The following is a 15,775-nucleotide window of genomic DNA, read 5'->3' as shown; positions in this document are numbered from 1 at the left end:
AAAAATGCTACTCAAGTACCGAGTAACTGATCAAAACATAAAGTTAAGTGGAAATAGATTTCTTTCAATGTAAAGCTTATAAAATTTTAACAAACATTGTAGGCGTGAATTTTTTGGTGTTTTTCATTCAGTTGCTCGCAGTGGGTAGAGTATCCAGAAATATTACTCACGTAAGAGTAGCGATACTTCAAAACGCACACACACAAAAAAAACTCCTAAAAGTACCTTCTATTCAAGTAAACCTAACTAGTTCCGCAAACGGTCACCTTTCTCTTAAAGACGCGATGTAAAGAAAGCAATGACATTGTCTGGATGGGTGTGACAAGAAATCACAGATATGAGCGCTTTAATGTAGAACCAGGGAGGGGATAAACAGGCCAGAGCGCTCCTCGGGCTCCTAGGTGCCTTTGACTGCCCCTGACTTTCATCTGGGCTCATCTGGCGGCCGCGGCTCCGCCTGGCATGAGCCTGACCACCAGTTGCGGTCTGAGGGAGAGGCAGCTCCTCTGTGCTATTTGCAGCCCTGTCTGTCCAAAGGAATCTGGTGCGCTGACTATCACTCAGCGGCCGCGTGTGTTTTTTTTTTTTTATCACTAATTCTACCACAGGGATGCGGTTGTCCATATGACCACTGCGGAGGCTGCTGCCCCGAGGCGAGCTGACACTGTCTGTGTAGAAGGACCAGACGTTGATGTAGGGGCTGCTCAAATGCTGCTTGAATATCAAGACACGCGTGCGCGCGGCGGCGCGGGCGCGCGCGCACACACAAACGTACAAAGCAGTGCCCGGCTAGTTACTGATGTTCCTTTCAGCCATCATAAGGGTGACCCTCAAGGTTTTTTTTTTTTTTTTTCCTGTCTTCATGCCAACCCTGTGTCAGTTCCTGGCTGGTCTGTCCAACAGTGATGGAGACACTTTTACTGGCTGCGGTTGGGGCCTTTGGCCGCGGGGTTGCTGAGGCTCTGTGAGATGGTGGGGGCTGCTTGGCCTGTCAACTGGTTGTGACTAGAGCCCGTCTGCACGCAGATCCGATCTGGACAGCTCTCTCTCTTTCTCTGCGGCTAGTGGCATCGTCCTGCAGAAAGGCACACGGTGTAGAGCTGCCACTCTGCTCCAGTGCAGCATATGCTCCGGCTGAGGGTCAGAGATGTTCAGTCCAAAATGCCTGAAATAAAAACCTCATATGTCTGCCTGACAGTTGTAGTGCAGCAGCAGATCTGCAGTGAGGAGGGCAAGTGAATCTGGAGTGTTTGCTCATATGTTCACATTTGTTTTACCCCCAAAAGCCAATATTGATATTCAATAGATTAGAATATGTGATTCAACTACCTTTGAAAATAACGACCTTTATTTAATTAGGCATCAAACATACATTTCTGCAGTAAAACATTTTTATTGATCTGAAGTAATATTCTAATCTTTGTCAGATTTTCATTAACAGTAAGCAGAAAATAATCATAATTATACAGAAGAGGACTAGGACCACTGGAAAAAAAATAAAACAGTTCTGACTTTAATCTCAGAATTCTGAGATTAAAGTCAGAATTCTGAGATTAAAGTCAGAATTCTGAGATTAAAGTCAGATTTTTTTCCCAGTGGCCCTAATCCTCTACAGTATAATTAACACAAATGAAGGCTTGAAAACATCTACATGACGTGTTTCATTTAGTTACTGAAATAAATGAACTTTTCAATAATATTCTAATTTATTGAATGAGTCTGTAGCTGCATTGCTGGGAAAATAATTTGTTCCTTACAATTTTTTTGTGTCTTCGTCACACTACCTGAAGCAAATTTAATATTATATATAGCTTGAATAAAAACAAAATATAGTTAAGGGGGGGAATCCAAGCCTACCTTGTCCTCTATGAAATTATAAATGCCCAAATTTGTAAATCATGAATTAACTGGGATTTGCTACATTTTTAGGTTCAATTTTACTGTCTATGCAATAGAATACAGGAATTACTTAAATAAAATATATCTGACAACATGAAGTAGGCTAAAGGATCTCACAAAGAAACACAGACTAACATATTGCAAAAGGTAACAAAGACGTTTCTAAATTTTTGGGTCTCCAGTTAACCACAGTGAGAGTCATTATCCACAATATATCCAGTATATTCATGTCAGGCCTGCATGATGGAGCAGCTGTTAGCGTTGTTGCCCTGCAGGAAGAAAGGAGGTCCTGGTTCGAAACCTGCACAGGCCTTTCCACATGGAGTTTGCATGTTCTCCCTCCACGCAGTGGGTCTCTTTGGGTACTCCAGCTTTGTGACTGTGTTGCTCTGTGATGGACTGGTGACCGGTCCAGGCTGGACACTGCCTCTTGTCCAATGACCACCTGCAACCAGGATAGGAAATGGGAAATTATAAATGTTTTTCAGCATTTATTTTGGAATTTGCAGTACACTTACATTAGGCATAGGGTTAGGTTTTAAATTGATATGTTGCAATTCAGTATAACGTCGCATAAAACTTGAAATCAAACACAGTTAAATAGTTTTAACTGAAGATTGAAAATCTATTTTATTAGATGAAAGCAAAGAAGATACTTTAATACTGTTTTTATGCTTGTTATAATGCTGGAAACATAAAAAATGTTTGCCTGGTCATTGTTTTCCCAGGAAATTCAGCTCAATTTGAATCTCTTCACTGTTCAGTCTGTGGTTTCTCCCATTGAATTGGATTTCTATGGTAGAATTTCAACTGACCCAATCAGAGAACAGAGGGACTAGTTGTGAAAGATGACATCGATTGCTGTTTTAAAATCCTAGTCTGCCTGTAGTTTTAGTAATTGCAGCAGAGGAAGTGAAGGAAACCATTCAGTCCACGCTTCTAAATATCGAACTAACATTGACAGCTGCCTCATTTGGTTCTACACTTCTCTCTTTGCAGTGTTTGATGATTGTTTACAGCTTCCGGTAAGCTTCATGGAGCTGGTGCATTATGTCAGGACCAAATAGCCATTGAGTGAAATTTAAAACTTAAACAAGTCCATGCCTGTAACAATCATTTCACAATAGCACAGGGTCCAGACTACCTGTACAAAGCGAAGCCTAAAACAAGGAACTGATTTTTACCAGATTAAAACAAATGATAAAAATGCTCATAAAAAAAGCCTGAAGCCTGTGATAACCGTGAACTGATAAGATTCAACAGAATCTCCCGCTGTTGTGTCGCAGTCACCAACTGCTTAGTTAGAGCATAATGGGGTGTGTGTGGTGTGTGTGTGTGTAGGGGGGAGCTGGGGTGGGACTCAAACCTGGATTGGAAGACGCGGAGGGGATGAGGGCAGACATGAAAGTTGGCCTATTTCATGGTCAGGCTGCGGGACCGCCGAGGTCCTGAATGGCAATGCATCTACTTTAATGTGACAGACAAGTCCCGAGGCAAAAAACCCCACGGAGCTGCAGCAGGCAAGCGGGCCCCAGGTAGGGCTGCAGTTGATGAGTGTGACACCTTCACCGTCCCGCCGCAGCCGCCGCACGCTCCGCTGCCTCTGCTTAGAGGAGCACCAACAAACCCGCCCCAAACAAACCCGCCGCAGAACCCGTCCTGCCCAGCCAGTCATGTTGGGATCACTAGTCTGCTTGTATAGCCGCTCGACGGGCTTTTGCTCCGATCACTGTAAAGCGCCAGCCAGCCTTCGGGGAACCCACCTGCCGTGGACGCGGCGGCAGACACATCCTCTCATCACGACGCTGTTTGCCCAATCAGGCGGAGACGGGCGAGTGTGTGTGGCATCTTCAGAGCAGCAGAGAGAGACAGAGGAGCCCGGAGGCGCCGCGCTGCCTTCCCACATGCACTCACAAATCAAGCGGCGCCGCTTTCCCCGACGCCTCCTGCACGCACAGGTGGAGCTGCGTGAGCACTTGACCTCTCCATCTACCATTACTGTGGGCTACAAAGTGCTGCGTTAAGCGCAACCTTTCTTCTATATTGGCCTATTAGGAGCCACAGGGCGCTCTGATGGAGGGAGCATCCCTATGCATGTGTGCGTCTCAGCACGCTGGCGAACATGAGCTGATCTATTGCAGTCCTGGGATGAGAAGGCCCAGGAGTTCATTAGGGCTGCAGCTCTGGAGAGCTGCCGCGGGGAGCTGCGCTGTAGCCAAGTGTTGCCAGGAGGCTGAGCTGCGCGTCCGGTGGGGAGAGGAGGGGAGGGAGGGCTACTGCTGATGTCCATGGCATGTTTGCTAACAGCCTGATTCCATCAAGTGGTGCAACAGCAGCGCAGCCAAGTGCGAGGGCTGACCCTCCCCCCCCCCTATTTCCCCCCACCTTCCTATTTTTAACAACACAGCGCATCAGTCAAAGGTAGACAGTTCAGTCAAGCACTTGTGGAGTGCAAATGATGCTAATAATCATGCATGTTTGTATATTTGGGAGCAACAAAAGATAACGAGAGATGCGAAAGCAAAAGAGCTCCGTCTGACTATTTGCTGTTACGTTCGCTCATATGCCCTTTGTCTTGAGGGCGAAGATCTAAAATGCACTCTCAGTTTTCATCTCCATACTCCCACAACCCTTGTAAATGCATCTGAGGAGGGGAATACCGCAAAAATCTTAAATACTCTTAAACAGACATGAAAAAAAAAAACGAAGCTCGGGGCGTTCTGGTGGACATTGGAGGGAAAAAAAGAGAAAAATATGCAGAAAACAAACCACGCTAAGAGAAAACAAAGTTATAAAAGACTATTTTACATTAAGGTCTAGTGAACAAATCCTTTCTCCAAATCCTCCATTTGTGACAATGAAAACAATCCTGAGAGTAGTTGTGATTCATAAGAGGTAGGTATTGCACAGACACCACCAATATTTCATCATTTATTACACAGCAAAAAAAAAAAAAATGACTCACACGGAGGCAAAATAACGACAGGCAGGAGACGAGCCAGGAGAGCCGGGCTCATTCCAAACAGCATTTAGCATTTTACCTCTGCCTAGTTACAGCTCTATACATAAAACAGGGAGTTGAAGCGTTTCCTCATCGCAGGGTCCTTCACGTTGACCTGGCCATATGGACACTGTGAGAGAAAATGACTAAATCAAATGATGCATGTAGAGCAGCTCTTTAGTCACACTAAGAATGCATGAAAATACGGCACATGAAACAAATTAAAAACACAATGCGAAGGGACAGAATGAGACACATCAGGACAGAACAGGGCGATGCAAGACGGGACAGGACGAGAAGGGAGGAGTGGTGTGGCGAGACGAAGCAGGCTGGGATTGAAACAGCCAGAATCGGACTCAGCAGAGCAAAGCAAGGTGCCACTTCACCAGTCTATTCTAGGACGAGTAATTCTGCGCATAATGTGGTAAAACAATTGAGACTAAAACCAGAGGTCATTTCATTTCACCACTTTGCAAAGTGTCGTTTTGTAAGGGAACTGAAAAAAAGCAGAATTATGACTTTAATCCAGATGGGAGCAAACAGGGTCAATAACAGAGATGAGCAGTGCAGGTGGAAAATATCTTTCTGGAAGAGAATGTCGAATTTAACAGATTTTTTTTTTTTTTTACGTTGTCAAGGCGTTCCCCTTTGGGAGAAGATTAAGTCTAAAAACGTTTGCCAAAAATAGCTTGAGCTCAGTCAGATTGGTTAGACAGTCTTTTTAAAAGTCTTGACTTTGACTGGACCATTTTAACAAATGCTTAATATGCTTTGATCCAAATCATTACATCATAGCTTTAATAGTTTTTTGGGGTTGTTCTGCTGCCTCTGCTTCAGTCTCAGGACTTTTCTAGCACCAAAATTCCCAAACACAACAGACTGAAGGCTGTTTTTCTTTGGCATTAGACAATTAACCGTCTTTTATCACTCTGGTTTTTCCAGTTTAGCATTTTTCAAGTCAGAAAATAGGAAAACTGTTGCCTGAACCATTTTAATGATTTCATTTTTGCTCTAAATAGATTCATCAGTTAATTTCTCATACACATTTCTATTTTTGTATGTGATAATTATTTTACAATTATGGATCAACATATTTTGTGCTTTTAATGTGATTCACTTTTCTCTCTTGCTTTACATGTATGAAGGCACCACACAAATAAACTTGCGTTAAAAGACTTGTTTTGTTTTAAAGGCTCAGTAAAAGCAACTTTTACCTCTCCTAATTTTTCCCTGTCCCAAACTTTCACCTTCCCAAACAATCAGCTTTTATTGACTCCAGACATGTAGAGATTTGAAACTTTAGATAACTCTCAGCTTAAATATAAAAGTACACCTCCATAACTTAGAAAATGTTTTCAAAGAGTGAGTCATCCAAGCATACTGAAGGAAAGTTGAGTGCAAGAAAAAAATGCTTCTGAAAAAACAACCTTGAGTCAGGCAAGTTTGCTGGCCAGTCAAGAACAATGACACTGGTGTCGTTAAACCAGGTTTTGCTTTGCCTGTGCAGACAGGTGCCAACTCCTGCTGGAAAATGCAATGAGCATTTCCATAAAACATGTTAGCAGAACGAAGTTTTAAGGGCTCTTCGGGTTCCTGGTAGACTCTAGGGTCTTGATTTGCAAATTAAATGCATAACTTTGAGAACTTTAAGCCATTAAGCAGCAGTCCACTCCTTTTCCCATATCTCAGGTAAAAACACTCCTGAATTTGACTCTGGTTCTGGATTGACCTTTGAACTAAATCACAGAAATAAATAACATTTCTGATGATATTCCCATTTGTTTAGACGCACCTGTAGATGCATCAATAGAACACACTGCCATACTTTTTACTATTAATTTTCATTACCAATTGCATGCTTTCTTTCATCCGTAATGTTACCAGTAAACGAAAAAGTACAGCAGACTAAAAAGAGTAGAAACACAATGGGGGAAAAAAAACACAACAGAGCAAAACAGCTGAGGCTGGATAAAGGAGACAAAATGTGCAGAAGAACACTAGCGATCCAAAGGACGACACAACCTGGTGACAACAACAACAAAAAAAAGAGAAGAAGACAAAAGAGCTCACGTGTCTGCAGGCGCTGCCGCAGCATTTCCCTCTCTGAAGGTGGGCATACTCTGTGAACACCTTATACCCACTGGAAGGGTCCACATACATCTGCTTCTTTGCCTGAACATAATGAAGATATTATAATTTAGCTAGAAAATTCCTGAAGAAATTTAACCGGGGCCTGCCAAAGTGTGCCCGTCGGTTCGGACCCAGCGTTCTGATGCTAAAAATAGTCATCAATGCTAAGCTTAGCTAAATTGTAGTCAATAACCTGTGGAGAGGCAGATGCATGTTGACTAAGCTGTACTTGTACCATTCAGTATGTTAAAATCAATGCATAACCTAAAATTAGCCAAAATGCTAATGTTAGTGTGAAGGCTCTCAGTAGCATGTGGGGCATCACTAGCATGTTGTCTGTCATTGACTTACTCCATTTAGTATACTAAACATCGCTAATAAGTAAGAAAATTAGCTAATAGGTTATTTTAGGTAAAAGGCTAATGCTAAGTCACCGTAAACTGTAAGCCCTAGGGACATTTTGAAAACATTTTGCCGGAGCAGACACTCATCAATATCATGACCGACTTCCATACCCATAGAGCAATTTTTGCAGCCAGGAGAGCGATTTCAAAATTATTTTGGGGTCAAAAATCTACTCATTTTCTCACTCTAAAAAAGCGGCATTTGGTGTCAGTTACACTCTAAGGTTCGGCAGTTGGAAATTTTGCTCGTTTTTAACTTTTTACGTCGCCATTTTTACACGAAACCCCAATAAAAATAATAGGCCGGATGCCGAGATCGAGCCGCACGTTTTGATACCTTTTTTGTGGCGGTATGAGCCGCATTAACGGTGATGGAAGAATAATAAATAAATAAAGAGACATTCTATTAGGTGTACAACAATAGGTGCCTGCTTCACAAGGCAGTCACTCTTCCCCATGTAATGCTATGAGCAGGCCCCAATTAGCATGACAAACAAGCATGCCGGCATGTGACCCCTGCATACATAACTATATACAGTACATTTAATTACACAAAGGTAAGCTCGGTAAGTAAGCAGCCTGAACGCACTGATCCCGGATATGGGTGTAAACACACCAACAGATTGGCTCAGGTGAAGGTAAAAAGGGAAAAGCTGACCTCTGTGCATACAAACAGATGTAAAACAGGTTAATTCTCGTGATGTTGGTGATTAATTTGTGCTATCCTTTTGTGTGCCTCCAAAGGCGAGCGATTAATCAACCGCGCTACCTCTTCAATGCACACTTTATAGACAGTTTATTTAGACTAATCGTTCCACGCAAACACCTTTTGTAGGCGAAACACACTGAACTTCTCTTGCCATGTTTTGGGAAGTTAGAAAATGCCATCTCTCAGTCTGTTTCAAACTGAGAGCGCACTAGTTGGTGAGCTTTGACAGCTCACAAAAGCAAAAAAAGCCTGGGGCCTTTCGGTGACACGGCCTGTCATTTCGCATGGCGGTGCAGGGCCGCATAGTGAAGCTGGCATTGCCGGGCCCCCCCACGGTATTGTGCTTTTCCCACCCAGGCCCTACCACTCTCCTCAGGTCGCGGCCAACTTGCCTCAACTTCATCCTCACTCCGAAGCGCAATATTTACAACAGATAAGCCTAAAGGCACGTAGACGACACCTTTTCACCACTGTCATCGAGGCAGAGCGCCGCGCCTCTGTTTGATGGAGGAGCAAGTCAGAGCTGGTGAATATGAGATGTCTGACAAAAACGATTACCGCTGCCGGGTGGGTTAAAAACGTAATACTGCAGATAATAAATCAAACCAGTCACATTGGTTTTGAGCTTAGTGGGAAAATGCTAACTGTTAAAGTAAAGTTTTAGAAATACAGACCTTGTGGATACATGGTTTTCAATCGTTTTTTACAACTAGAATCTAAAATGTGTGACCTGTGTATATATTTAGTTCTAAAATCCTTACATTGGAGAATAGGTTTTAAAATATTTACGTTAGCTTGTAAATCACATCCCTACAACTAGAACTTGGCAAAATGACCAACATGACAAGGGAAGAAAAGAAAATGAAAATGTGCATAAGTCATGAATGAAAAAATCGTGGCAATTTTCAGCAACAGTATTCCAATTTTTTTTTTTTTTTTTTTGATTCCATGCAGGTTCAGTTAAACATTTAGTTTCCACACGATCCCCATGATGCTCTGGTCTCTGACCCACAGACTTCACCTAAGCCGTTCTGGACATTCTCCACCAGGTCCAACTGTTTTACAAAAAAATGAAACTGTTGAGACAGACTGTTTATCAGAATTATTTCATGATGCCTCTTTATTTCTTGTATTTGGGCAGCATCAGGTTCTTCTAAAGGTCACATGACAGTCTGGTCATTTTATCCATTCATCGTCTAAACCTACTTGTCCTTGCAAGGTCGCGGGGGGAGTTCTGGTGCCTATCTCCAGCGGTCATTGGGCGAGAGGCAGAGTAATCCCAGACAGGTCATCGGTCCACCATAGGGTGAAACAGAGAACAAACACACAAATCTAAGAGCATCTAGAGAGACTAATTAACCTAACAGTTTTGTTTTTAGACTGCAGGAGGGAGCCAGAGTCACAGGGAGAACCTGCTAATTTCATGCAGAAAGACCCCAACCCAGGATTCAAACCAAGAACTTCTTGCTGCAAGGCGACTGTGCAGCCAACTGCACCATCAACCATCGTAATCAATTTTTCTATCAATTATTCGGACGACTTGACAACACTGATCAATTTATCAAATAAAAAATTTGGCACGTTCTGCAGATTTTTCATTTAACCACTTGCACCTTTTTATATATATATATCCTATTAGAAATACATTAAAAGATGCACACAAATAATTTAAATCTTTTTTTAAAAAAGATTTTTTTTTTTGTCTAAAATGTAATAACATAGCATTCCTTTAGTGTACGCTTGATCATTTGTAGAAAAATATGCATCTGCAGCTAAAGAAATACTTCTAACATCAGCATGTGAAAAGCTCGGCCCTTTCCAATGATTAAAAGTGTAAAGCTAATCTGATTATATGTTGCTTAATAGGATATCTTTTTTTTAAAGAATCTGAACCAGGTGAAGTTAAAACTATGCCACTTGAGGAGTTTTGGGTGGAACCTACTTATAGACCAGTGCTTCTCAATTCTGGTCCTCAGGGAACACTGCCCTACATGTTTTAGATGTTTCCCTTCTAACAGGTTCCTGCAGCACTTCATGGCTGCAGAGGAGGTCATGCAATCATTTGAATCAGGTATTCTGGAACGGAGACATCTAAAACATGCAGGGCAGAGGTCCCTGAGGACCAGAATTGAGAAACACTGTTATAGACAAATAAGTGGGGGGGAGGGGTATCTTAAATGCAAAAAGTACTTGTATTTTTTGGTAAAATTTTCACTTAATTACTGCTGTGTGTTCTTTCACTAAATGTCACTTTATTGAGTCTGTCTTCTCCAGTTAACGATTAACCTATGACGTAAATTTAACATGAGGTTAAAGGGTCCGTTTTTTGAGCTTATTGCACTTCCTTTTATATGGATCACCTGTGGTGGAACTACAGTAAAGCTATAATGAATAAACTGCAGGTAGCCCATCAGGATGCTTTTAGAATCTGCAAGTCAAATGTTCGTCATGAGCAACACCCCAACGTTTATGCCTTGCTGGGGAAATACAAGGATAAATTTATGTGCCGTTTGAAGGTGTCAAAAAACTTAAGAGTAAAGAGCTCTGTCAGCTGTGACACATAGAGACACATGATACACCTAAAGCTTTATTAAAAATATTTTTTATTTTATTTTAAAATGGTATGGACTACCTTTTGTATGGAAATAAATTAGATTCAAATTAGTTGAAGATTATTTAAATGATTGATTCATCGCGACTAGTCGGATTAATCGTGATGATGAATGGATGGATGGATGGATGGATGAATGGATGGATGGATGGATGGATGGATGGATGGATGGATGGAGCTTGGGATGCTTAGAAGTACCATTTATGGTGTGATTACGTTGTGATCATGTCATAATTCGGTATAAGTGACGGTGTAAACGCTAATTTCTCGTGTTAACTGGAGTTGTCCTGATGCTCCAACTGACAGTTTGGTTCGTGGTACCTCACACGCCTCCCGGTGGAGTCTGTGGATGGTCACTTCCTGCTCCGTCAGCCTCTGTGCAGCTGCAGCGCTCCTGTCTTCACTGGTCTGCAGGCTGCAGCTGCTTCTCCCTCGCTCCGAGCTCCTCTCCTCTGAAGGCTTCATCACTGACATCTTTACGAGTCGTTTATGAAGCTGGACACGGAGCTGAATCGACCTGCCGATGAACGCTCCGCCGGGGAGCTTTCTGTAAAACATGCTCGAGTAAAAACCCGGTTTCTGTCATTTAGAAACGCTGGAAACCGAGAGAACCCTGCGGACATTGTTTACATTAAACAAAGATTGTCTATGCAGCATGTTAACTTTCTCCCTACTCCTCCTAGTTTTCCCTGTACAGTCATGTGTTTTACTTCCTGGTCTGCCTCTTTTTACATTTGTCACATGTGGTAATTTTAACTGCCAGCCTGTACAGCGCCTCTGCTGTTTCAAAGCTGCTACAATGGCTCTAGTTCTAGTTTTGAATGAAAGAGAAGAAACCTACAGGTGGGTCTCAGTAAATCAGAATATCAGCGAAAATGTAACTTATTTCATTAATTTAAAAAATGACATTCATGTATTACCTTGATGCTTTACACACAGTAATATATCAAGTACGCAGTTATTTTAATGATTATGGCTTTCAGAATATCACAGAATTAAAATGTTATTAATTACCTGTAAAAAATATGCATATCTTCAGTGCAGAAATGTTATGTTAGCCACCAAATCTGAATCCTTCTGTCACAAAAGGTCATTGCTGAAAAGGTTGGTTGTTCACAGAATGTTATATCTGAGGACGGGGGGGAAGTTAGGACAATTCCAATGGCACTTGACCAACAGGGGGCCCCCCACAAAATAGTTTTTTGGGGTTTTTTTTTTCATAGAAATAGAAAAAATTGGGGGCCCTGTCAATTACAAAATTAAGCATATTCCGTTTTTAAAATTGTTTTTAGCCGTAAAAATTAAATGTTACCCCTCCTAGACTAAAAAGCACACATCCATGTTAGCTTTGAACCCCCCCCGCGCATCTGCATGAAATGGTTCGTTCCTGCTTGGCACGCTTGACCATGACGTGTGCTGCAGCAGTCAGTTCAAGACAAGAACCGCTGCGGCGGTAACTCTGATGCTAAGGAAAATTATAAAATCAGGTTTTCAAAAATACAGAGAGATAAAAAGACAAGAGTGTCAATTTGAAACCCAGTTTTTCTCCAAGTGAGGTGGGTAGACTGTGGGAGATTGTCAACCATGTAGCATAGTTAGCTTAGCTACAGACTTCTGTTTGCTTCCTTTTCACTAGCATTTAATGAATTAAGGGGGGGAAATATACCACATTTAACAACAGGTGAGTCATTTAGCAGCAGCTCTAACTCTGACACCAGCATAACCTTTAACCCCTGTGCCAGAGTAAAAGGTGAGCAACACAGTGTCCAATGACAAGCTAGTTAGCATCATTCCAGTGAGTCTATAGGGATTTCTCTGTGTCTTTGCTCTTTTTACAATTACACAACAAAAGCAATATTTTTATTACTGACAGAAATTCAGTCTTTATAAAATGATACTAAAAACAGTTCAGTTTTACCTTAACTTGCATTTAAATTACAAATATGTATTGCCATGTCCCTCCTGACCTGTCCTCTCCTAAGTGAAATTAAAGCTGCAGGATTTAACTTTTATAAAAAATATATTTTTTTACATATTTGTCATTTGCCATTATGTTGTGAAAGTTTGGCACAAGAGATAATCTCAATCTCATGTGGTTCATCCTTCCTCTCCCTCGCTCTGTGCTCTGCCTAGCTAGCATAGCTACCAATGATGGCAGATAAACAGTTTCCCAGTAACGATAAGTTGTTTCTCCACCATTAGCAGATTTAGCAGTGAGTGAATGAAGTTGATTAACAGCACTAAAACCCCCCTGGTTCTGATTGGTTGTTTTTGGTCGGAACGTTGCTTTACTTTAGCCAGCAATAGTAGTTCAGGGAGGAGGTGGAGGAGTTTGATCTTTTCACTGATTATCTGTCTCATAATAAACTGCTATGGCATCGTGACAGCTTCAACAAATATGGAGAAAACATATTTTTTTATTAAAGTTATATACTGCAGCTTGAATGAAATGCAACTACATAGCATTTTTGAGTAGTCTGGACTGCTTCATGTATATTTTGCATGTTGCCTATGACTGTTGCTTGTGGGGAGAGACCTTTCAGTAGGCTAAAACTAATTTTAAGAAATTAAGCAACCTATTTGCATACAACATGCGTACAGTTGCATGTAAAATTCATTAGCAGTAAATATTGTGCTAGTATCCAAAGAAAGCATGGCAGTTGCAAGTCTTTAACATTTGATGCTGTTTATGGGTCAAATAAAGTCAAGAAATTGTAACAGCAGGGGGGCTCCAATTTATTTTTTTGTCATGGGGCCCCAAGATTTCTGGCGGTGCCCCTGGGTAGAAAAATGTGCACATGTAATTACTTTGAGAAAATTGTGAAGCAAAACCATTTGGCGATGATTCACAAAGCTTGGACTGCAGCTGCTTCTCAGACAGACTTAACCAGGATGTGGACTGAATAATATATTTAAAGTATTTACTTTTGATGTTTATGGATTACAGCTGCAGAGTTGACACCAGTCCAGCAGTTTCTGACATCCTGAAAAGAAATATAAGCCATGAAATGACATTATTGAAGAAGCTGGCCATTTGCCAGCTTCTTCAAAAAATATTAAATAAAGCTGAATGGAAGGAAAAATATGTCTCTATTTGTAGCCAGTTTATATATACGCGAGTTAAATTTTCTAAAATGATTTACTGAAAAAAAAAACTTTTGATAATATAATTCCTTGAAATGCAACTTATAGTAAAATCCACCTTAAATATATTTGTATCAATACACGGTGATATGACACAGAAAAAAATGAGTAAGATAAAATATATTTTTTACATTTTCAGATAATTTTGTTTTAGAAATGCAATATTACACCTTTTTGAAAGATATGTTACATTCACACAGTTTTGTTATGTTTGTATGTCAAGTAGTTGGTACTTTTCAGAGATGTTCGAGGTATTTTTTAGGAGTTATTCCATCTTGTGCTATGAGCTCATTTCCTCTCATATGCTCGGAAGCACTACAATAATCTTTTAAAAAGGGTCTCATGTCTTTTCTAGGTTATGCTATGAACGGTATAGTTTCTAACAAAGAAGCAGCTTCTGTAAAAACTGCTGACAGTTTTCAGTGCACCTTTAACATTACCCTTTGAACATTTTGTCAATCCCACCACTCTGTCGGAGCAGGGAGGTTAACCTCGACTCCACAAAAAAGGTTCAGTGGCTTCGCTTTCCCGCAGCACACAGAGAAGAGGCATCTTCTCTCTGTAAAATATTAAAGCAATACAGCTACTTGGACTTGGCCCTGCAAGGTTGATGAGTGGACGCTAATGAGTCCTCCCAAGGTTACCCACCGCTGTAAGCCACTGCTGATTATCTATGTGCTCAGAACTATGGATAATGAAACCTGACAAGTGTCTTTTGACTGACATTGTGCGGTCAATTCACCCTCAAACAAATTACACGTCGCTGGTAAAGAGGAATTTGCATGCACATTATTCAGCGTGGTCATCATTAAAAAAAAAAAAAAAAAAAGATTTATTGGTTAGGCAGATAAATCTTAATCACTCCTTTGTGGAGTCTCTGCAGACCACATCAACATCATGTGATTCAAGGTAATAAACTGGAGGTTTATTACCTTCAAGAATAAAACTGTCTTTTTATTTGTAGGTCATGTTATTTCTTTAGTCCCTATGTCAACAAAACCACTATAATTTCGTATGGATGTCTGAAGCAGCATGCCCCAGTCTGCTGCCACTTAATTACCTTCCAGCCTGCCTGAAGACATCTGGCTGTGATCCAGACAACCTCTCCGTTAAAACGTAAGGAGAAAACCATTGGAATAGAGTCGCAAAAGATACCATTTTTGCTTTTGGAAACATAAAATAGAGGAAAAAATATGGTACATCATGCAATATTTGGTATGATTTTAAAATCAAGATATAAGAAATTTGACTTTTGTAGTTTGCAACAAATTACTTCCTCATGACACTTTCCCAACACAAGCATGTTAAATTCTTGTTCACTTATGAATCAAATTCAGTCAAAATTGAATTTACACCCATTTTATTCCAATACAATCCTAACAAGTTGCCAAGTTCAGATCTGAAGTCAAATTCAGTTGATTGGTAAAAAAAAAAAAAAATCTGTTTAAGGAATCCCATCTGAGCATATCAAGTCATCCACCGTGCAGCAATCCCTCATCCAGAGCAAGCGTGTGGTAACAATGGAGAGGAATTGCACAATTTTAACAGGGTGAATCCTACAGTGGAGTTAGGCTAGAACTTTAGAGAATACAGCATCAGTACCTTCCTTTTGAAAAAAGAAAAGAGAACCAGTAAATGGCAGAAATTGCTTCTTAAAAAACACAACTAGATACAGAAGCACTGGGTCAATAATACTTTGTATGAAAAACCAAAAAAGAGCACCCAGTGATTAAGATAGCTTGGTTTTAAAAATGAAATCTAAATACATAATCACAGGGTCAGTTGTACTCTCGGCAGTTAGAGAAACAAAGAAAGTGGATGGTAGCAATTGCTCCATAAACAGATGTAGTCAAAAGTCTGCATGGGGGCAATAGCTA

The 15,775-nt window shown here is 40.9% G+C and overlaps 1 protein-coding gene across 4 annotated transcripts; it reads right to left on the bottom strand.

Moving 5' to 3' along the window:
- Positions 1-1,777: 1,777 nt before the first annotated feature.
- On the bottom strand, positions 1,778-11,492 carry cunh1orf53 (chromosome unknown C1orf53 homolog). 4 transcript variants are annotated; one of them, XM_015049351.1, is made up of 4 exons: positions 11,076-11,462; positions 6,971-7,072; positions 4,941-5,030; positions 1,778-2,344 (listed from the first exon to the last, which is right to left on the bottom strand). In XM_015049351.1, the coding sequence occupies exons 1-3, from the start codon at positions 11,310-11,312 to the stop codon at positions 4,959-4,961; spliced, it is 411 nt and encodes a 136-aa protein (XP_014904837.1). In that variant the 5' UTR covers positions 11,313-11,462; the 3' UTR covers positions 1,778-2,344; positions 4,941-4,958. The 4 variants fall into 4 exon arrangements, with proteins under 4 accessions (XP_014904837.1, XP_014904835.1, XP_014904836.1 ...); XM_015049353.1 differs by lacking the exon at positions 1,778-2,344 and adding an exon at positions 2,699-3,845 and having other exon boundaries at positions 11,076-11,492; XM_015049349.1 differs by lacking the exon at positions 4,941-5,030 and having other exon boundaries at positions 11,076-11,461.
- Between the last annotated feature and the right edge of the window lie 4,283 nt (positions 11,493-15,775).

The sequence above is a fragment of the Poecilia latipinna genome, unplaced genomic scaffold (assembly GCF_001443285.1).
Source record: "Poecilia latipinna isolate Pla-1442-1.1 unplaced genomic scaffold, P_latipinna-1.0 Scaffold941, whole genome shotgun sequence".
In the NCBI taxonomy this organism is placed as follows: Eukaryota; Metazoa; Chordata; class Actinopteri; order Cyprinodontiformes; family Poeciliidae; genus Poecilia; species Poecilia latipinna.
The sequence above is the reverse complement of the archived record's forward strand: the minus strand, read 5'-3'. Positions and strand labels throughout refer to the sequence as shown.

What these genes read in the sequence shown, in the direction of transcription:
- cunh1orf53 (XM_015049349.1), bottom strand. Translation starts at nt 11,312, where the DNA reads ATGTTTTACAGAAAGCTCCCCGGCGGAGCGTTCATCGGCAGGTCGATT. An exon ending in TCCACCGGGAGGCGTGTGAG is followed by an intron (nt 7,073 to 11,075) that starts GTACCACGAACC and finishes CATTATGTTCAG; the next exon opens with GCAAAGAAGCAGATGTATGT. An exon ending in GCGGCAGCGCCTGCAGACAC is followed by an intron (nt 2,345 to 6,970) that starts GTGAGCTCTTTT and finishes TCCTGGTTGCAG; the next exon opens with GTGGTCATTGGACAAGAGGC.